This window comes from Varanus komodoensis, unplaced genomic scaffold (genome assembly GCF_004798865.1).
Source record: "Varanus komodoensis strain SLA01 unplaced genomic scaffold, ASM479886v1 scaffold80, whole genome shotgun sequence".
Taxonomy (NCBI): Eukaryota; Metazoa; Chordata; class Lepidosauria; order Squamata; family Varanidae; genus Varanus; species Varanus komodoensis.
In genome coordinates this window covers 123,020-140,747 of record NW_025336482.1, presented here as the reverse complement: position 1 = coordinate 140,747, position 17,728 = coordinate 123,020, and the positions used below count along the sequence as shown (strand labels likewise).

Genomic DNA, 17,728 nt, shown 5'->3' with positions numbered 1-17,728 from the left:
TTGGCAAGCACCGTGCGACTGCGACGGCCGCTCCCTCCACTACTCAGGTGCTCTCTGGGCCTAGGGGTCTCCCCGAGAAGCCTCTCCCCTTCTGGGTGCCTCTGCCTTGCACCCGGCCTCTTCCTCCGGACATGTCTGGCTACAATGGCAGGCATGGCCACTGGTCGTGTTGCATGGGGATGCTGGGAGCGGTAGTGGGAGATGAACTGGCTTCCTCCTTGGCTGAATGCAGAGCGTGAGGCTTCCCCTCCCCTCCCCTCCCCTCCCGCGCTGCAGGAACCGGGGGGCCAGGCCAGAGAAGGCCCCGACTGAGCTGTGCCTTGGCCTGGAGGGATGACTGCCGGCACATCAGCACCCTCCAAGTGGGCGAGGGTGTGGGGCAGGCGGAGGAGAGGGACTCAGGCTGCGCTCGGGCAGCGGGGCAGCACGAGGGACTCCGTGCGTTATCTCCAAGGCAATGTGGGAGCGCCCCCAGAGCACGGGCAGGGGCTGGCGAGGAGGGAATGGACGTGAGTGACAGCCATGGATGCTGGGTGGGGAAGAGCGCCCCGGCTGCCTCGGCGCCCATCAGCAGGAGGGCCCTCACACTCGCCCACTCGCCAACCCCTTCCCGGCAGGATGCGCGGCCAAGCCCGCTTTAAGCTTGGCCGCACAGGGAGGGACCAGCCCCCTCCCACTCGTCGGGGGGCTGAGAGCTTCACCGGCCGCCCCTCCCCACCCCCTGCCCGTGTGCCTGGGGTCCTCCGCCGGTACCTTCTGGGGCAGCCCGAGGCAGATGGTCAGCCCGTCGCTGGCCGGGTTCTCGATGCTCTCCACGCTGTGCAGGTGCCGGCTGAACTTCGGCAGGGGCACCTTGGGTTTGCTCTCCGGGATCAGCATGTTGGCCGGAGCCATGGTGATGAGGACGTTGGTGATCGGGCCTAAAGGGACCAAAGGAGGGTTTCAGGCCTCGCGGCTTGGCAAGGCCCTCTGCTGAGCGGGTGGAAACAGTCCTGCTTGGGGAGGGGAAGCTGGCGCAGGCGCTCTCTCCACGAAGCCCAGGATTCTGGCTGTTTCAGCTGGCAGCCACGCTTTGGGGTGAGGAAGGGGACCCCAAGTGACACTGAAGTCCCTGCCCAGCCCACAGTCTGGCCAGTGCCCGGGCATCCAGGACTTGACTGTGGGCTGCAGGAGTTCAGGCTGCCCCCTTCAATTTTCCCCAGAGCGCCCCACTATCCCCGGTTTCTCGGCTACGTGATCTCCCAGCTTCGGCACCATTCCTTCCCAGCCTGAGGCTCACAGGCCTCTTCCGAGGCTTGCTTACGAGCAGTTAATTTTCAAGCTGCAGCACGGTGAGTTTTGGGGTATTTTAAAACTGCCCCGCTGTGCTCCAAGCCAAGTGCCCCACAGAAATACCCGGTCCATATCAGCAGAGCAGGGTGGAGGATACAGCCAGCCAAGCCTTTACCTCGGTAGATTTCATTTTTGTTGTTAATTCACTGCATTCTTCCTGAGTGCAAAGGACCGAAGGCTGCTTCCTCTCCACTTTGCTCTCACAACAACCCTGTGAGGGAGGCAAGGCTGGCCCAAGGTTCTCCGGTGAGATCAGTGGCTGGCCGGGAACTGGCAGGGTTCCCCCTCAGCCACTGAGACCACCAGCTGGGCCTTGGCAGGGGTCCTGCCGAGTCCCAGCTGGTGGCTTTCTCACCCACCCCCCGATGCTCTCCTGTCTGCAGGCAAGCAGCCCCGTCAAACCCCAAAGCGAGGTCCCCAAGGACTTCCCGCCAGCACTCAGCTGCTCATGATCTTCCTGGGGCAGTGCCACACCTCGGCCTGGCTTTCTTCTGCCATGCAAACCCATCCATCACTGGGGCTTCGGCCCACACAACTGTCATTGGCAATGATCTATCGCGTGCAGACGCTTGGTGAAGTTAATGAGCGCTTTAATTACTGCATTCACCCGCACAGGCTGCCGGGGGCTGTCAGCTTCACCTCCAACCTCTGCTCGGTTCCAAGAACACGGGTTTGCTACCTGGTATTCATCAGCCGTGTGGGCAAGTTGCAGGTTAAGAACCAGAAATGGGTCCTGGCAGCCTTCCCACCTGATCCCCTCCTCCATGGGTGCTTAGCCGGCTAGTGGATTCTGGGACTTGCAGTACGGAACCTCCAGAAGATACCAGGTGTGGTCTGGGGTGGACAGATCCACAGGATGATCGGTATGGTTTGCCACTTGTCTGCAGCTTCAGGAGGGGCTGCATGTAGGTGAATATGAACCCACTGGGCTAGAAGGACCCACGATATGACTTTCCACCCTGTGGAGCACATCCCTTCCCTGCCAGCCCAGCCAGAGTAGAGGCCTTCCCTTCTCCTCTGCATCGCAACACAACCCACCACCCGTGGCTGTCCCTCCCCCGCAGCTGCCAAGGCTGCGATCCGCTCTTTGACTGCTCCCGTTCTGTCTCGAGCTACCTCTTGCGACCCCATGCCTTTCCTCCGCGAATCCCAGGGCTCTGCTCTTGGCGTGTGCGTGCAAAAAGAGGCACGGCTTCCTGCAGAACCCAGAGTTGCCCCTGGCAGGGGTTCCTTGCCAAGCTAGCACGGATCCAGAAGGTGCCAGAACGAGTCCCGTTTCCAGCAGCTGCAGCCCAAATGCTCTGGGTCCAGAGGAACCCAACAGCCAAGGCAAGGAGCACTGCCTCCCCAGGGCCCAGCCTATGGGGCACAAATCCACCACTCTGAGTTCAGCACTTCCTGCCAGGGATGAGGTGGGCTGTGTCTGCAAGAGCTTAGACCAGGGCACATGTGCTGGTCTCTCAGACCGGATGCTGAAAACGGCTGCGTGAGTGGTCTCAAACTGGGACCTCATGCCCAACAAGCACATGCTCAGCCTCTGCACCATGGCCCCATCCCGAAGAATGCACTCAGCGACTGGTTCAGACAACACGCTCCACACACAAGTTTTGCTGAAGCCTGGGTTGTTGTTAAAACGTAGGTTATCGTATGGTCCGAACCCAGCTGCTTGCTAAACACCACCAAGCCACAATGAACTCATCATGCGCCACCCTCTGGATGCACTCCACACACCGAACTATGGTCAACAACCCAGTTCACCACCCAACAAGAAACCACATGTTCTCTTCGTGCGGTCAGTGCAGCAACTCACACAGAGAGGCAGCGGGCAGACTCTCTCTCACACACGGGCAGCCTGTTTCGCATTCCTAGGAGCCTCCTCACAACTTGGGGCCCTTTGGATTTGCCAGCTTGCAAATTCCAGTGTCCTCAGGGACCGTGACTGTGAAAATCTGCCCAAGCGTTGCCTCTGCGCTGACAGGGACTCAACACCGGCTGCTACTTATTAAGGAAAAGAAAGATGGGACCTTTTAGGAGTCTGAGAGGAGCGCCGGCCACGGCACCTTATTTAATTACGTGACTTCAAGCTTGTTATTAAGGTTGTCTGGCTGCTTGCGTTCTGCAGAAGATTTACTAGTTCCTGCCCTGCAAAGCTGAGCCTCAAAATGCTGGACGGAGATGGTGGCACTTCCAGCACTGGCATGTGAGGAGGGTGGGGGGACTCCGAAAAGGAGAAGGAGACATCCTTTCTGCAGTGGCAGCTTCTTATCTGGTGTTCTGCCTGGCAGAGATAAAGGATGTTAATGCTTCCCTGGGGCATTGACAATAGCAAACATTCCACAGTATTCAAAAGCAGAGATGGGATTTTTTTTTTTTTTTTAAAGTGAGAGGAAGGGATGCAATTAGACATTTGGAGGGTCTGGGGGGAGGACAACAGGATTATAAAATCAGAAAGGAAGCTTGCTTTCCTTTGCCCTGTTGAAGTAAACCAGGAGTGGGATGTTGGGGTGGGGGGGGAGGCAGTCAGATTTCTGTCCCAGCACCTTTGGAGCTTCCAATTCAGGGTAAAAGCCGAGACACGCCAGGTCTTGCTGGACTGGTGAGGCCCTTAAGGGAACCATGCCTTCCTCTCAGGGTCTCCAAACTCATCTATATTCTACTGCTCTGGTGGGCTGGGAGGACCTACAAACCAAACTGCTCCCACCGGCCCTTTTCTCATTGGGAAAGGCCACAAGAGGGGGGATGTCAAGGTGGCATCCCCAAGGAAGGAAGGAAAACAAACACTGTTGGAGACAGAGAAGATGCAGAGCCGGGCCCTGCTGACCTGGCACACATCCAGACCGGCGATGACTGGGAGATGTTCCCCGAGAGCTCCCGCCCTTCCCCAGCCCCGCTACGATCTGACCTGCAGTTCCCTGCAGAAAAACCGAGCAAGCCGTCCCCGAGCCGTCCATTTATTTATTTATTACCCCCGCCCCCCGTGCCTAAAAGTCTCTGGACGGCTTACAGGTGGATGCGCCTGCTGACCTCACAAGCTGCCTTCCCCTGTGCTGCACCACTGGCTCACCAAGCCCGTCACTGCCCGCTCTGGCCGGCAGCAGTTTCCCAGGGTCTTGGCCGAGGAAGTCTTCCCAGTGCTGGACCTCCAGGCTCCTTTTGCCAGGAGAGGCTGGGGGTCTGAACGCGGGACCTCCCGTTAGGCACGCAGGGCGAGTGACGTCACAGAGGCCCTGTGGAAGCAGGCACTGATCCGGCCACCCGGGTAGCGCCTACCTGTTGCTGAAGGAGCTCAGGCCCTCTCCCCTCACCACCTGCCTGAGATCTTTTAAAAAGGATTGGGGATGCTGAATCTCTTTCAGCCGGAGGGCTGAATTTTCTGTTGGAAGAGCTCTTGGGGGCGCATCTGCACGGCCGACAGCTAGAAGAGGCTAAAACCCTGGGAAACCTCAGAAGCCACCAAATGCACTGTGGCCACGGCAGGGGCATATTGCCAACCTTTCGGGGTGAAACAGGTGAAATATATAGATGGCAGCAATGGGAGTTAATTGCCCCCTAATCCTGCTTCTCCAAACAGCCAGCCTCTGAGGTGTGGCCTGCCCAATTCCGGTACCACACACCAGCAGGTCGCTTCTGACCCCGCTTCTCACAAACTAGCGCTGAATTCAGCTCCTTCCTATTTTCTCCGTGTTTTTCCCATATGAGCTTATGGGGGAGACGGGAGGAGGAGAAGAGCTGCTATCCAGGGCGCAACCGGAGCATCTCAGCATGATGAAACATTTATGATCGTGAGCCCCACTGCCGCATTTAAGCTCCAGCCACGCACGTTTGACGTCCCCCTTTGGCCAACCAGACGCCGAGTGCGAGTCGGGTCTTTGGCAACAGCCAACGTGGAGAGAATCTGCAAATCATGTTGCATTGGCAATGAAGCAGAAAAACTGCTGTGCTTGGATATGACGACCATTAAAGGGAAGATTATGCATGGTGCGGATTATGTGGAACACGGAGATGGAGTGTCAGATCACAGTTTTGCACGAAAGGGGACCCAACATGGTTCACTAGATGTGCGGAGATGCATGGAAATCAATAATCCACCTTCCAAACACAGTTCAGATACTGGGGTGACTTGATGGGCTTGGCCTTTCCTTGGTTTGCCCCCTAGATTAGTTTTGTAAATGTGCCTTTTGCACACAGGAATAAAGGTTCCTCTAGAGCAGGTGTGGGCAACTTTGGGGAGCTCCAGGGGCCGATCTTAATGGGTTGCACCCCAAATGCTGCAGGCAGCATCATAAAAAACAAAGCCTAAATTTGGCCGTTTCCTGCCACAGTTAGGCCACGCTTAAAGTTAAGCCACAGAAAAACCATGCACAGGGTTTTACAACCCACCTGGGCCAAAGAGGGCTGAATGGCAGCAGACAAAGGGAAGTAATTCTTCTCACAGTGCAGAGTTAAACTAGGCAACTCCAGCAGCTTCAGAAGAGGATTAGACAAATTCAGGAAGGAGTTCGTCGTGATGGCTGGAGAGGACGGGAGTTGTAGCTCCAACACATCTGGAGGAAGCCATGCTGGGAAGGGCTGTTTGTGTATAACGTCACATTGCAGCACACCAAACACATGTTGCCCAGCAGAGAACACAAATATCGACCTCCTGAGCTCCCAGCCAGTCACAGACCAACATGTTGCAGCTGCCACTAGGCACAACTGTACAGGCCACTGTGTTGTGCGAACACAGCCAAGCTCAGAAACCATCTTTGTTAATCACTACCCAGAGCGCCCAGTCCCACAAGGGCTCTCTTTGCGAGGTGCCCACGGTTGGCAAACCATGGCTTGTTCGCATGCCTGGGATTACTCTGTACAACAAGCCACGAGTCAACGGCCACCTGCCCTTCCACCACCTGTCCTCACCCCATGCTCCTGGGTGCCACGCCGTGTGAACAACCTCGGCCGGTTGTTCGCCCTCCTCCCAACTGTGCCTTGGGACACTAGCACCCACTCACTTCACACACACCTTTGTATGTCACGGTGCGCACACACTGCCTGCTCTGGATGTGCCACAGCCGGACGGTCTCGTCATGCGAGCCAGAAAGCAACAGGGTTCCGTCGGTCGAGGTGGACAAGCAGGACACCTGGTTCCTGGGGGTGGGCAGGTAGAAAGAAGCATCAGAAAGGGCCTTTGTGCAAGGGACCAAAGTCACCTGGGCAGAACTTTGGGACAGTGGCGTAAGGCTCCACTTGGCCGTTTCCCAGGCACACCAGGGCAGTTCTGCAGTAAATGAAGCAATGTATCTTCGTGTCCAGAAAGCTGTCCTGTGAGGTTATTCCGCCCAGCCGAAGTGGGTTGACCTCACCCTGGCCGCAACAGGGGGACCAAAGGCGAGGAAGGGGCTGCGATGGCGCTCGAGCCATGGAATGTGCACAGGACACCCCTGGCTGAAAGCTCGCCTCCTCCCCCAGGGGGCCACTGCCGCAGGGAAACAATCTGGGGCTACCTCGCTGGCTCCCAGCCAGCATCGCCCACGGACCTTTCCAAGATCCGTCAGACTCAGGTTTTATTTTGTTTTAGCCGAAAGGGAACAAAGCCCTGTTTTGGATCTGTGTGGCGATACAACCCCGGAGCAGAGTCCAAGAGAGATGTGCAGACAGCGCTCACTTGTGCCCTTTGAAGATCTTCCCGTTGTCCGGCTCTGGCTGGAAGCCTCTCCCAGCCTGTGAAGGGGCGAGAAGGGAGTTAAATGCTGCAGTTGGATGCACGGCTCAGCCTGGCAAACTGGCCAGCACCTGGACACAGGTGCTGCCTAGACCAGCTCTGGGACCAACTCCACTGAGAATGTGGGAGTTTAGTGTGTGTTTCAGACACTGGGGCATAATCCCTTGCCTGTTCAGGCAGCTGAGGAATCGAGGAAATTCAGGTTTTTTTCTGCTTAAACACCTGATTTAAATTCCCTTATGCTGCATGGAATTTGCACAGTTTGCTACCTGCCCTGAATTTAAGGGGAGGCCCTGCCTAAAAAGCAGGTTATGCTGTGGTTATGCTCAAGAGGGTTGCCACCCGAACCCTTGCCCCCAGGTGGAACAAGATGCTCGTTCTGCTCATTGCCACCTACCCAGGAGAAGAGCTCCACCTGGAAGATGGAGCCGTCCATGCCGCCACAGAACATGTAGTACTCAGTGAGGTCCAGCGTCACTGACATGATGCTCACTTCGAAGACGACGGAGAGCAGCAGGTTGCCAGAGGAGATTTCCCAGAGCTAGGAGCAGAGTGGAGCCAAGCGTCACATCCTGCACGGGGGCCTTGGTGGGATCCCCAGGTGCACACGAGAAGCAGAATTTTTGGTGACTCTGAGGAAGCTGGAGAGTTGACCGGCCAAGACGAGGCTCAGAGCCCGTACTCTGATAACGGAACTGTTGTTGTCATAAACAGCCTTACATCTGCAGGCACAATCCTTAGTGCCAGTACGAGCCTGCTCTGGGTGAAAGTAGCTCAAGGACACCCATAGGCCTTAGTCTCCCCCACCGCCCGCCCGCCCCCCCCGGGAAAGGAGCAGGAGGACAGGAGGGAGGTTTGGAAATGGGGAGTGGAGAAAGCCAGCCCCCTGACGACGTGGACCCGAGGGCCCATCGTCACACCGCAGGCTGGCCCAATTGGGGGCTGAGTGCAGAACACAGGCGTGCCAGGATCCAGAGCCCCTCCTTCCAGAGGCAGCCCCCAAAGGGCTCAAAAGCAGAGTAGAGGGCGACGGGAAGTACAGGGAGGGTCAGCACTGCCTTGTGTATGCTCAGAGGCTCAGGAACGCTTAGTCTTCTGCACAGAACCAGGACACTTGCAAGGAGTACTGGAGAGCCTGCCTCGCTTGGGAGGAAGTGCCTAGCTCACGACAGCCTGAACCTTCTCGCCATGTTTTCCTACTCAAGACCTGAGGGGTGCCTTCCCTTCTACGAGGGAATCACAGAAAAGGACGTCCAAGCCATGGCTGCAGAGATTCAGCGGCTGCGCAACGAGGTGGACCGCCTGACTACAGAGAATGCCATCCTCCAGGCAGCGGCATCTGTCCGTTCACGCTACCCACTTCACCTGGCTCCTGTACCTGCCGCCCAGCGAAGAAGCCCGTTTGACTTGCCTGTTATGTTCGATGGGACTCGGGAGCACTTTGCCGCTTTCCGGGCACAATGCGACCTGCACATGTGCTTACGGTCCAAGGACTTCCCCAGTGAGCAAGTACGAGTGGGATTTGTGATTGGCCTGTTGATGGGACCTGCGGCGAAATGGGCGACCGCGCTCTTGCTGGCGAACAACCCCGTTCTGAACAGCTACCATACATTCATGACCGCGATGGCGAGATTTTTCGAAGCTGAGGTGGGACAAGAAGTACTCACCCCTGAGATATGCCACCTCCGACAAGCAAAACAATCTGTGGCGACTTACACGACCCAATTCCGGCTGCTGATGCATGACCTGAACTGGAGCGAGGCTGCACTCATGGGCCAGTACCGAGAGGGACTGCGCACTGAAATCCTGGAGATCCTGGATCAACTACAAAGTCCCCGCACGCTGGAAGGTCTCATACAACTGTGCCTGCAGATTGATCTCCAACTGGCCAAGTGCAAGCTGGAACACAAGCCTGCTCCCTATTTCCTCTCTGTGACCGCGCCCGTCTTGCCCAGGGTCCCCGCTGAGCCCAACCAGCCTGGCATCTCCTCCTTCAACTTCACCCCTCTCCCTGAGATCGAACCCATGCCACAGGGAGAGGCCAAGCCTTACTGCCCGAGGCCCGAGACGAACTGCGGGAGCACTGTCGTGTATTGCTTCTTCTGCAGCCAGAAAGGGCATGTGGCTCAGGAATGCCCTTGGAAAAGATAGACGGAAAACACCAAGTCCTAGCCTTGTTCAGCTCCACGACGCTGGGACCCGTGCAGATGCACCGCAGGTCTGCTCTCAACGGAGCCCTGCATTATCTAACCACCTACTGGATGCTACTTTATATACACCTCAGCGTAGAGATCTGCATACTTCAGCTTTGATAGACAGCGTAGCCATTGCAAGCTTTATGGACATGGACTCTGCTAGCCTGCACTCCTTTCCGACCTTCTCCCTGCCCAGTGCTCTCCAAGTGGACTCCATCCAACGTCTGCCCCTGCAAAGCAGGCCCGTTTCTCCAAACCGGACTTTTAACTCTCTGCACCGGTGAAGATAAGGAACAGACTGCCTTCCTTCTAGTAAGGAATTCACAGTACCTGCTGGTACTGGGCATGGGTTAGCTGGGCAAGTGTAATCCACAGATCTCCTGGAGGGATGGGCTTCTGGTTTTCCCCTGATTTTTGTAATTGCTGTACCTGGATCCCCAGCCCCCTCCTCAGCCTAACACCACCTTCTAACACTTCCCCTAACGAAGCCTCCCTTCCTCTCACCTCCCTCCTTGAAGGTGCACCTTGCCCGCCATAATTCCTTCCTCCCCACCCTCTGCGCCCTCAGGAGCCCCCTCCGCTTGCTGTCCTTGCGGAGCGGGAGGAGGCATCTGAAGAGAAAGACATCTTGGACTCCCATCAGGGCTGCTTGCAATGTTTGATTCATCGGAGGGGATGCCCCCCTGAAGACTGCCGTTGGGAACCTGCTGAAAACCTGCCAGCCCCTGTGTTCCTCAAGCTTCCCCCACAAGACCGGCAGGAAGAGACCCTTGGCCCGGTCCGGGCGGCAAGGTGGGGGACATGGAGGGAGGTGATGTCATGCATGCTTACTCTGGTGAGACTCCCAAGCATTCATGAGAAACGGAATGTTTTTGTGAGACTAATTGCTCAGACTCTGGGAAGCTGGGGAGCTGGCAGACCCAAACAACGCTCGGAGCCTGTACTCTTGATAAGGGAATTGCTGTTGTATTAGATAGCCCCCTGCTTCTTGAGACAAGTCCCAAAGTGTTCGTAAGAACTGTGGGTAAAAGGTGGGGGGGTGCAGAGAGAGTTCAAAATCTTTTTGTGTATGCTCAGACACTCTGAATGCTTAGAATAAAGATGCTTCTTCTATGTAGAATAAAGATGTTTCCAAGAAGTGCTGGAGAGTCTGTCTTGCTTGGGAGGGAATGCCCGGCTCACAGCAGCCCCTGCTGGCAGCCATGCGAGGCCTGGCTTGAAAACGCACTGTGGGGAGAACAGCAGGCCTGCTGCTCTGCAACCGTGGGACTACAACTCCCATTATTCCTGGAGTCCAAGGGGGATGGGGATGGTAGGGGGTGCAGATGAACAAATCGCGAGTGGGCCAGGCTGAAGAAGGCTGCGCTAGCAGGATCCAGGGGTGCATTATTTAATGTTTAATGCTGCCTCACATTTTCTGATCTTTTAGCTGCCTGGGGATTTAGCAATTCATTAGACGATTCCTGCATCAAACACAACTCTTCTCTCCTCTACCGAGCTCAGGGCAGCATCCAGTGCATTCTCCCTAGCCTACCCCACCTGTTCTACCTCACAGGAGTGTTGCGCAGACAAAGGTCAGGCTGAAAGGGAGCATCAGCAACCTCAGACTGCAGCAAGGAGCTCAGTGGTTGAGGGAGGACTTGAACCTGGGCCTTCCAGGTCCTAGTCCCATGCTCTAATTCCTATACTGGATGCTGACTACTCAGTGATGAAATAACGGGATCGGGGGATGCAGGCTTTAAAACACACCACTGCCTTCCAGCTCCACTCTCTCCTCAACTGCAACAGGGAGAGAAACCTTGGCCTGCCTCGCAGGGCTGTTGCAAAGGTGGCCAACAGGCGCAGGAACAAATGCCTCAAGCGCTTGGGAAGCAGTGTGCTGCAGTGCGATCTGATCTGGTTGTCGCGGTTCTGTTCCTGCACACCCCGACTTCTCCTCCCCGCTTCCCAGCCACCCCATCCAGCCATTTCCACGCCATTACCTTCGCTGTTTGGTCCAGGGAGGCCGTGGCCACTCGCGCCTGGGCACCGCCGACGCCGCAGTAGAGGTCTGTGATGGGGAGGCTGTGCTGGGACCACACGTGACGCGGTTCGGGACCCTGGATGTGCTTGGCCTGCAGCACGCTGAGAAAGAAACAGCACCTGCCCCCATGAGTCAGGCGCAGGGAAAGGCTGCCTGCGGAGTCGGCAGGCTTGGCTGCCTGGGTTTCCAGCACCTGCACTCTCAGTCTGCCTCTCCATTAACTCAGAGAGATAATCCGTGGCCCCTCTTCAGTTTCCACTTCCGGCGCCGTGAACACCCCTCCCCGTTCTGCCACCTCTAGCTTCCTTCTTCCTGGCCTCTCTGAAGACCACCGACATGACTCTTTCCTCCCTGCCCAAACTTGGCTTGCCACTGAACCTCAGCATCCAGAAACCCCCTTCCTCCCATGCACACAACGGCCAGCATCCTCCCCGGATCAAACCGTTTCTCACACAGGGGTTTTTCTTCCTTCCTAAGTGTCCTTCAATCTGGGAGTGAAGGGCCAGCGCCAGAGTAGGGCCAGGGCTTAAAACCGTTGTTCAATAAATATATCAGACCTGAGCGCTGGGGCTGATTGGATTGGCTCACCGGCCCAGGAGCGGGCCTTAATCACATGCTGGGTGCCTTGGCACATGTGGGACCCGGATTATGTGAGAAGCTCTGAAACAGCGCGCCTCTTCGTCTCTGAGGCAAAAGGAAGTCCGCCCTGGGCTTTCGGGGTGGAGGCACCATCGTTCGTCAGAGCTGCCTGGAGGAGGTCAGCCTGGGGAGATCTCATCTTTGCAAAGAGCGAGTCAGACAGGCCCTTCCCCGAAAAGAAAGGCAATCTTACTGCCAGCACCCCTGCTTGGGCTTTGTTAGGATAAAGCAAAGGGATGGGGATGGTGACCCTACAGCTGCCTGGAATAGGGAAAAGTGGCAGCACACAGGTGAATATATTTCCATGGAAAACTTGCAACTTTTCACGCTGCCCATTCGGTTAACACAAAATAAGGTGCTCAGCACTGCTGAGACAATTGGTCAGTGTCTCTTTCAGCGACTGACTCTTCCCTTTGGGGCATCTGGGACACAAAAGCAGCAGCTGGCACAGTGGCGAGGCGTTCCTTGCGTCTGCTGGGAAGGTGACCCTGAGAAGAACACCCCTTTCCATACACGGACAGGTGGCCCGTTGTGAGGCCAGGATGTCCCAAGTCCACTCACTTTGCTGCCCCAGAGGACATTCACTGCGTGACCCCGCTGATGGATGCAACGGTGCTGACCCAAGGGCAAGGGGTGTGGGTGTGTGTGTGTGGGTGTGGAGTGGGGGGGTTGAAGTCTCCGATTCCTACCTGAACAGGTTCCACACTATAACGAGGCTGTCCTTGGCCCCAGACAGGAAGTGGCTGGTGTCGTTTGTGAAGGCCAGGCACGAAAGATCCTGGTAGTGTTGATTCAGGATAGCAAGCAGATTCCCAGTCGATACCTGTGGCCAGCCATTTGGGGTTGGGATTGGGAAGAGAGAAAGGAAGGGGGAGATGAGAAGAAAATTCAGGACTCAAGATGCTCTGGGCATTCTGCTACCACTGGACGCTGCGGAATCAAGAGTGGGCCCTAACAAAGGCTCAAAGAGAACAAATCCGAACTCCAAAAACTAATATGGGCAGAGTCCACAGGCCACTGGGCAATGCTATTATTGCCCGGACTAGCCAAAGTGGTACAAAGAGACAGAAATGACAGGCAGCAGTGGGAAGGAAACCTGAGACAGCACCTCGACATGGCCAGGTATGAGGAGGAAGCCAGGTCGCTGAGGAAGGAAGGTGGTTCAAGGACGGTTACATGTTCAGAGCTGCTGGTAAGCAGCTGCGGGAGTGGGTACTGCTTCCAGGAGGGGGAGATGGTGCCAAGAGCCCAGGGGAGCCCTGCCGGGTTTCAGGCCGCCCTCGTCCGGCGTTGTGTTTGCAGTGTCCAACCAGCTGCCCTGATGGGAAGCCCGCAAACGGGATGTGGGGGCAGCTGCTCCCACCTGCTCAGGTTCCCCTCAGGTGTGGTCTTTCCTGAGTCCAGGAACTCCTGGGAACCCATTCCCTTTGTGAACTGGTCTGATTGCCTTTCAGAGCTGTTCAAATCGGTGGCCCATCCTGCCATCTGGTGGCAGCAAATTCCACAGCCCTGTGAGAAATCGTTCCTGCTGCCTGGCTTGAATCTCCCACCATGCAATGACCCCCCGTGGACATTGATATAATGGGAGAAGGGTGCAAAAAATTTTGTCTGCTTTCTCTGCACCATGCACAAGTTTATGCGCCAGTGTGGTGTCGTGGTTAAGAGCATGGGACTGGGACTCAGATAACCTGGGTTCGAGTCCCCGCTCGGCCATGGAACCCACTGGGTGGCTTTGGGCCAGGCACAGACGCTCAGCCCAGCCTACCTCACAGGGTTGTTGTTGTGGGGAGAAGATGGAGGAGCGGAATGATGCAAGCTGCCTTGGGCCCTTTGTAGGAAAAAGGCAGGATACAAATCGATAGATAGATAGATAGATAGATAGACAGATAGATGGATGGATGGATGGATAGATAGATAAATGTGGGCTCTTCTCCCACTGGGTTTCATGCAGTGATGCCTCTGTCCTTCTTGACACTGGGTATTTCTGCACTGGGGTCCCACAAGTTCGTACCTTACCTCCTTCCACCGCTCTTTAAGGTCATGTGAAAGGAGGTGGATTTGGAGAAAGGTGTCAAGTCTTTTATTAATGGCAGCAGCAACAGACTATTTGGCTTCTCCTGTAAATAAGACAGCTGGGCCATATGGCATTTTGCAATTATTCCGCACGGCTCTCCAGGGTTCCTGTTTAAGGGATGAGGCCTGCACTAACATCAGAGCTACGCTCCTACCACCTATTCCAGAGTCTCCTGCACCATGGAAGGGAAGAAGGCTCCGCGGAAGGAAAATGAGAGCGGAGAAGCGGCTCTAAGCCACCACGGTCTTGCATGACCAATGCCGAGCTTTTCAGCTGAAGAGCAGGCTCAGAATGTGCTAACGAAACGAACGGGTTGCTGACGGTGTACTTAGCAGCTCAGACGCTGCTGGTTTGGGCTGCACAGGGTGTCATGGCAAACCGTGGAGCGGCAGGACGTCCCGTGGGAATCTGGAGGCCGGTTCCCACCCTGGTAGCACGATCAACAGGTCACGTTCCCCCAGCAGTACCAGCGAGGACACTTAGGGAAAACCAGCCACCTAACCAGCTGACGTGTGGGTGGTCAGCAAGGTATGGCAGCTTCTTAACCATGCCACTACGGTGCGAACGGGGTCTGTGCGCATTTTGCTCCCCAAAGACAGCAGGGACTTGGAAGCTCACATTCATCTCCCGTCATTCCGGCTGCCTGTGCCAAGGCGGGAGGGACACGGAGCTGTCTCACCAGCCCTGCTGAAAGACGGTTCTGTTTCTCCCCTCCACCCCTTCTTCCTTGCATGTCTGTCTTTCCAGACTGGAAGCCCGAGGGACAGGGACGGCTGGGCTTTACCGATCATACACAATCTGCTCTGGAGGCCTTTTTGGATGGCAGAAATCCTTTGCCTTGACAAAACAAACTTGCCGGTGTGGGCAAGAAAGGGTCTGCATTCATGGTAACTAATGTGGGAAGGAACAGCTGTCGCTGCCTTCACGACAGGCGTCCACATACCTCCCCTTTTCATAAGGAAACTCCAAGATGGATCTTGAATTACTTTAAAGCCATGCCCCTGGAATGTCTGCAAGCAAAAACACGGCTAGCTGTCCTGGGAGATGAATGAGCGTGCAGCTTCTCAGCTGAAGCGCACGCTCCCCTCATTAACCCGGGCGAGAAGGCTGCAGGAAGGCATGGCGGGATGAAGAACAAAAAGAACCAGAAGAAAACAATCGCATCAGCAGTTCCAGGGGGCTTGGCTTTTGCATAATTCATCCTTTCCCATCCCATCCCACCTCAGCGCGCAGGAGAAAGCACGTGTATGGGGAGCATGCACTTTGCATAGCCTTCTACCAGATCTTTTCACTGGCAAGATCAGGGATTTGGCCGAGAAGCCCATGAGAATGTCTACGAGCCAGCAAAATATAGCAAAAGCGCCTCTGAAAACAGACATTGCTTTCCCACCACCCGGGAAATGCAGTCTTTTCTCTCTGACAGACACACATGGAAGCCCTGCAGGAAAGAAAAGGGCTTTCAGGGTCTCCACTATTCCCTGGTTTGCTCTTGTGAAATTAAGCAGTGTTCCTGACTCCCCTGCAAGCCTATTGCATGCAGTCTAGAGTGCCCTCGCACCAACATCACCCCAAAGGCCCATTTTTCTTAACTCAAATGCATCAACTCTTGGTGCCTTAGCAGAAAGTGAACCAAACAGGAACCGCAGGGCAATGGTGCTACTAAAAAAGAGCGAGCGAGAGAGCACGACCTTCTGCCACAGGAATGCAAGTGTCGCATTCGGGTCACACGCAGAGACAATTCAGCTCTACAGATCTGCAGAACGGTGCCAGCCCCGGGCTCTGCGTTCAAGCAGGACCCTTAGAAACTGCAGCATCTTGGTCCGCCTGGCGCCGTCATTATATGTTTCTCGGCGCCAGGTCAAGACCTTTTCATTTAATCAGTATTTTAATATGTTTTAATATTGAATTTTATTGTTGTATTTTATTAACTTGCAGCCAGAGCGGGTTGTCAATTTATCTATGTTGTAAGCCGTCCAGAGACGCAAGTAATTGGACGCAAGTAATTGGACGACATTCAAATTTTATGAATGAATGTTGGGAGAAGAGCAGCTGGGATGGAAACCAAGTCCTGGAAAGAATGCTAGGAAGACAGTGACAGTGACTGAGCATGTTTACCCTAAAGCAGGGGCCTTCAAACTTTTTAAACAGTGGGCCAGTTCACTGTCCCTCAGACTGTTGAGGGGCCAGATTATAGTTTGAAAAAAATATGAACAAATTCCTGTGCACACAGCACATATCTTATTTGCAGTGCAAAAAAGGGAAAAAAACCAATACAATATTTAAAATGAAGAATGGTTTGAAGCAACATAAACTTATTAGTATTTCAATGGGAAGCAGGGATCTGCTTTTGGCTAATGAGATGGTGACACCCCAGAAACGTGTCCGCAGCAACACAATGGGTATAAACCCTGATACAATTAGGACCATTTCTGCAGAGAACAATCTTAAGCTCATCATGAGCACAGAGCTCATTTACATATGTGGTAGTTGATCCACAGGGGACCGCTTTTTGGAAAGCAATGGACAGGCGGTGATGAAGCGAGCTGTCGCCTCCACACCACCTGTTTTAACCGCCACCTCCAATGGCAAGCAAATGACACTAATAAATCTGCACTCACATCAGTGCACACCCAAAGAAATACATGACGTGTGGCATCCTGCATCAAAATTTGCATTACAATTTATTTTTCATGAGCAAAAATGAGGAGATGGAGGGGAGCAACTTCTGAATCTGCTAAAAATTATGATTTTTTAATTAAAATATATATATAAAACAGCTTTTAAAAAAGAGAAACGCACTGAATATCCACTGGGTCCTGCAACTCAAGTCCATCTCTACAAATTACGTCTCTGCATATAGTTTGTAAAGATGGGCTAGGGTTTCAGGACCTAGTGAATATTCAGTGAGTTTCTTTCTTTTTTAAAACCTGTGTTATACTTTTTCTAAATGTTTGCTCCGCTTGGTGGGGATGCAGCAGAAGCCCAAGATGATGCTGTGCCGCCTGCCGAAAGGGAGAGCACGACATGAGGGGGGGCCCTGAGGGCGCACCCACCCCGGCTGAGGCCTTCCAGGCCCCTTGCTGATGCTCACCCAGCTCCAGCAGCGGGAGGCTGGAGAGGCAGGCGGGGGGGCTGCCCTGGCTGGGAGAGTGCTGCCAGGAAGGAAGGGCTGCTTTCCGGGGCAGAGGTGAGGGGAGGCGAGGGATGGGGCCATGGCCGGCCGAGTGGGGCGTCTCCTGGCCCTCCCTGCCGTGGGGGGAAGAAGCACGGCGGCTGCTTGGCAGCAGTAGCTTGCCCTCAGAAGGTTGCAGTGGAGGCTGGGGAGCTGCTGCCCCACTCCCACTTTGCCTTGGCCCGTCTGCCCCCAGGCTCGGCGAGGTGTCCGTGGCTTGGCCCGCATCCCAGGGACGTGGCTCATACTTTTATGGTTTAAAAAAACCCCCCAGATTAACCTTATTCCGTTTAACAATACGGGGAATTATGATTACATTTTTCTTACTTTCTATCTTTTTTTAGTGTCTTCATCTCTCTCTCTCTTCCCACCACCCTCCTCTCTTCTGTATTCCCACTCCGTATTCCCGCTCTGTATTCAGAGCCAACGCATGCTTGCAGTAGGGGGGAAGAGCTGGCGCGTGCGCAATTCACGCTAGCAAGACCAGCACAGCGGCAGGAGTTAGTCAGAGGTAGCAGAGAGCGCCGGCGCATGTGCAGTTGAACGGAGGTGCCACAATCTTGTGCGTGCACCGGCTCTCTGCTAGTCTCCA

At 55.0% G+C, this 17,728-nt stretch overlaps 1 protein-coding gene across 1 annotated transcript in view; it reads right to left on the bottom strand.

The window, feature by feature from the left end:
* The window catches only part of WDR18 (WD repeat domain 18), a 32,951-nt gene that overhangs the window by 6,380 nt on the left and 8,843 nt on the right, over positions 1 to 17,728 (bottom strand). The window contains exons 3-8 of the mRNA XM_044455892.1: positions 12,580 to 12,713; positions 11,211 to 11,352; positions 7,431 to 7,574; positions 6,977 to 7,032; positions 6,335 to 6,459; positions 754 to 920 (exon numbers count right to left, since the gene is read on the bottom strand). Of these exons, the coding sequence (XP_044311827.1) occupies positions 754 to 920; positions 6,335 to 6,459; positions 6,977 to 7,032; positions 7,431 to 7,574; positions 11,211 to 11,352; positions 12,580 to 12,713 (768 nt within the window). The remainder of the gene's footprint in view (positions 1 to 753; positions 921 to 6,334; positions 6,460 to 6,976; positions 7,033 to 7,430; positions 7,575 to 11,210; positions 11,353 to 12,579; positions 12,714 to 17,728) is intronic.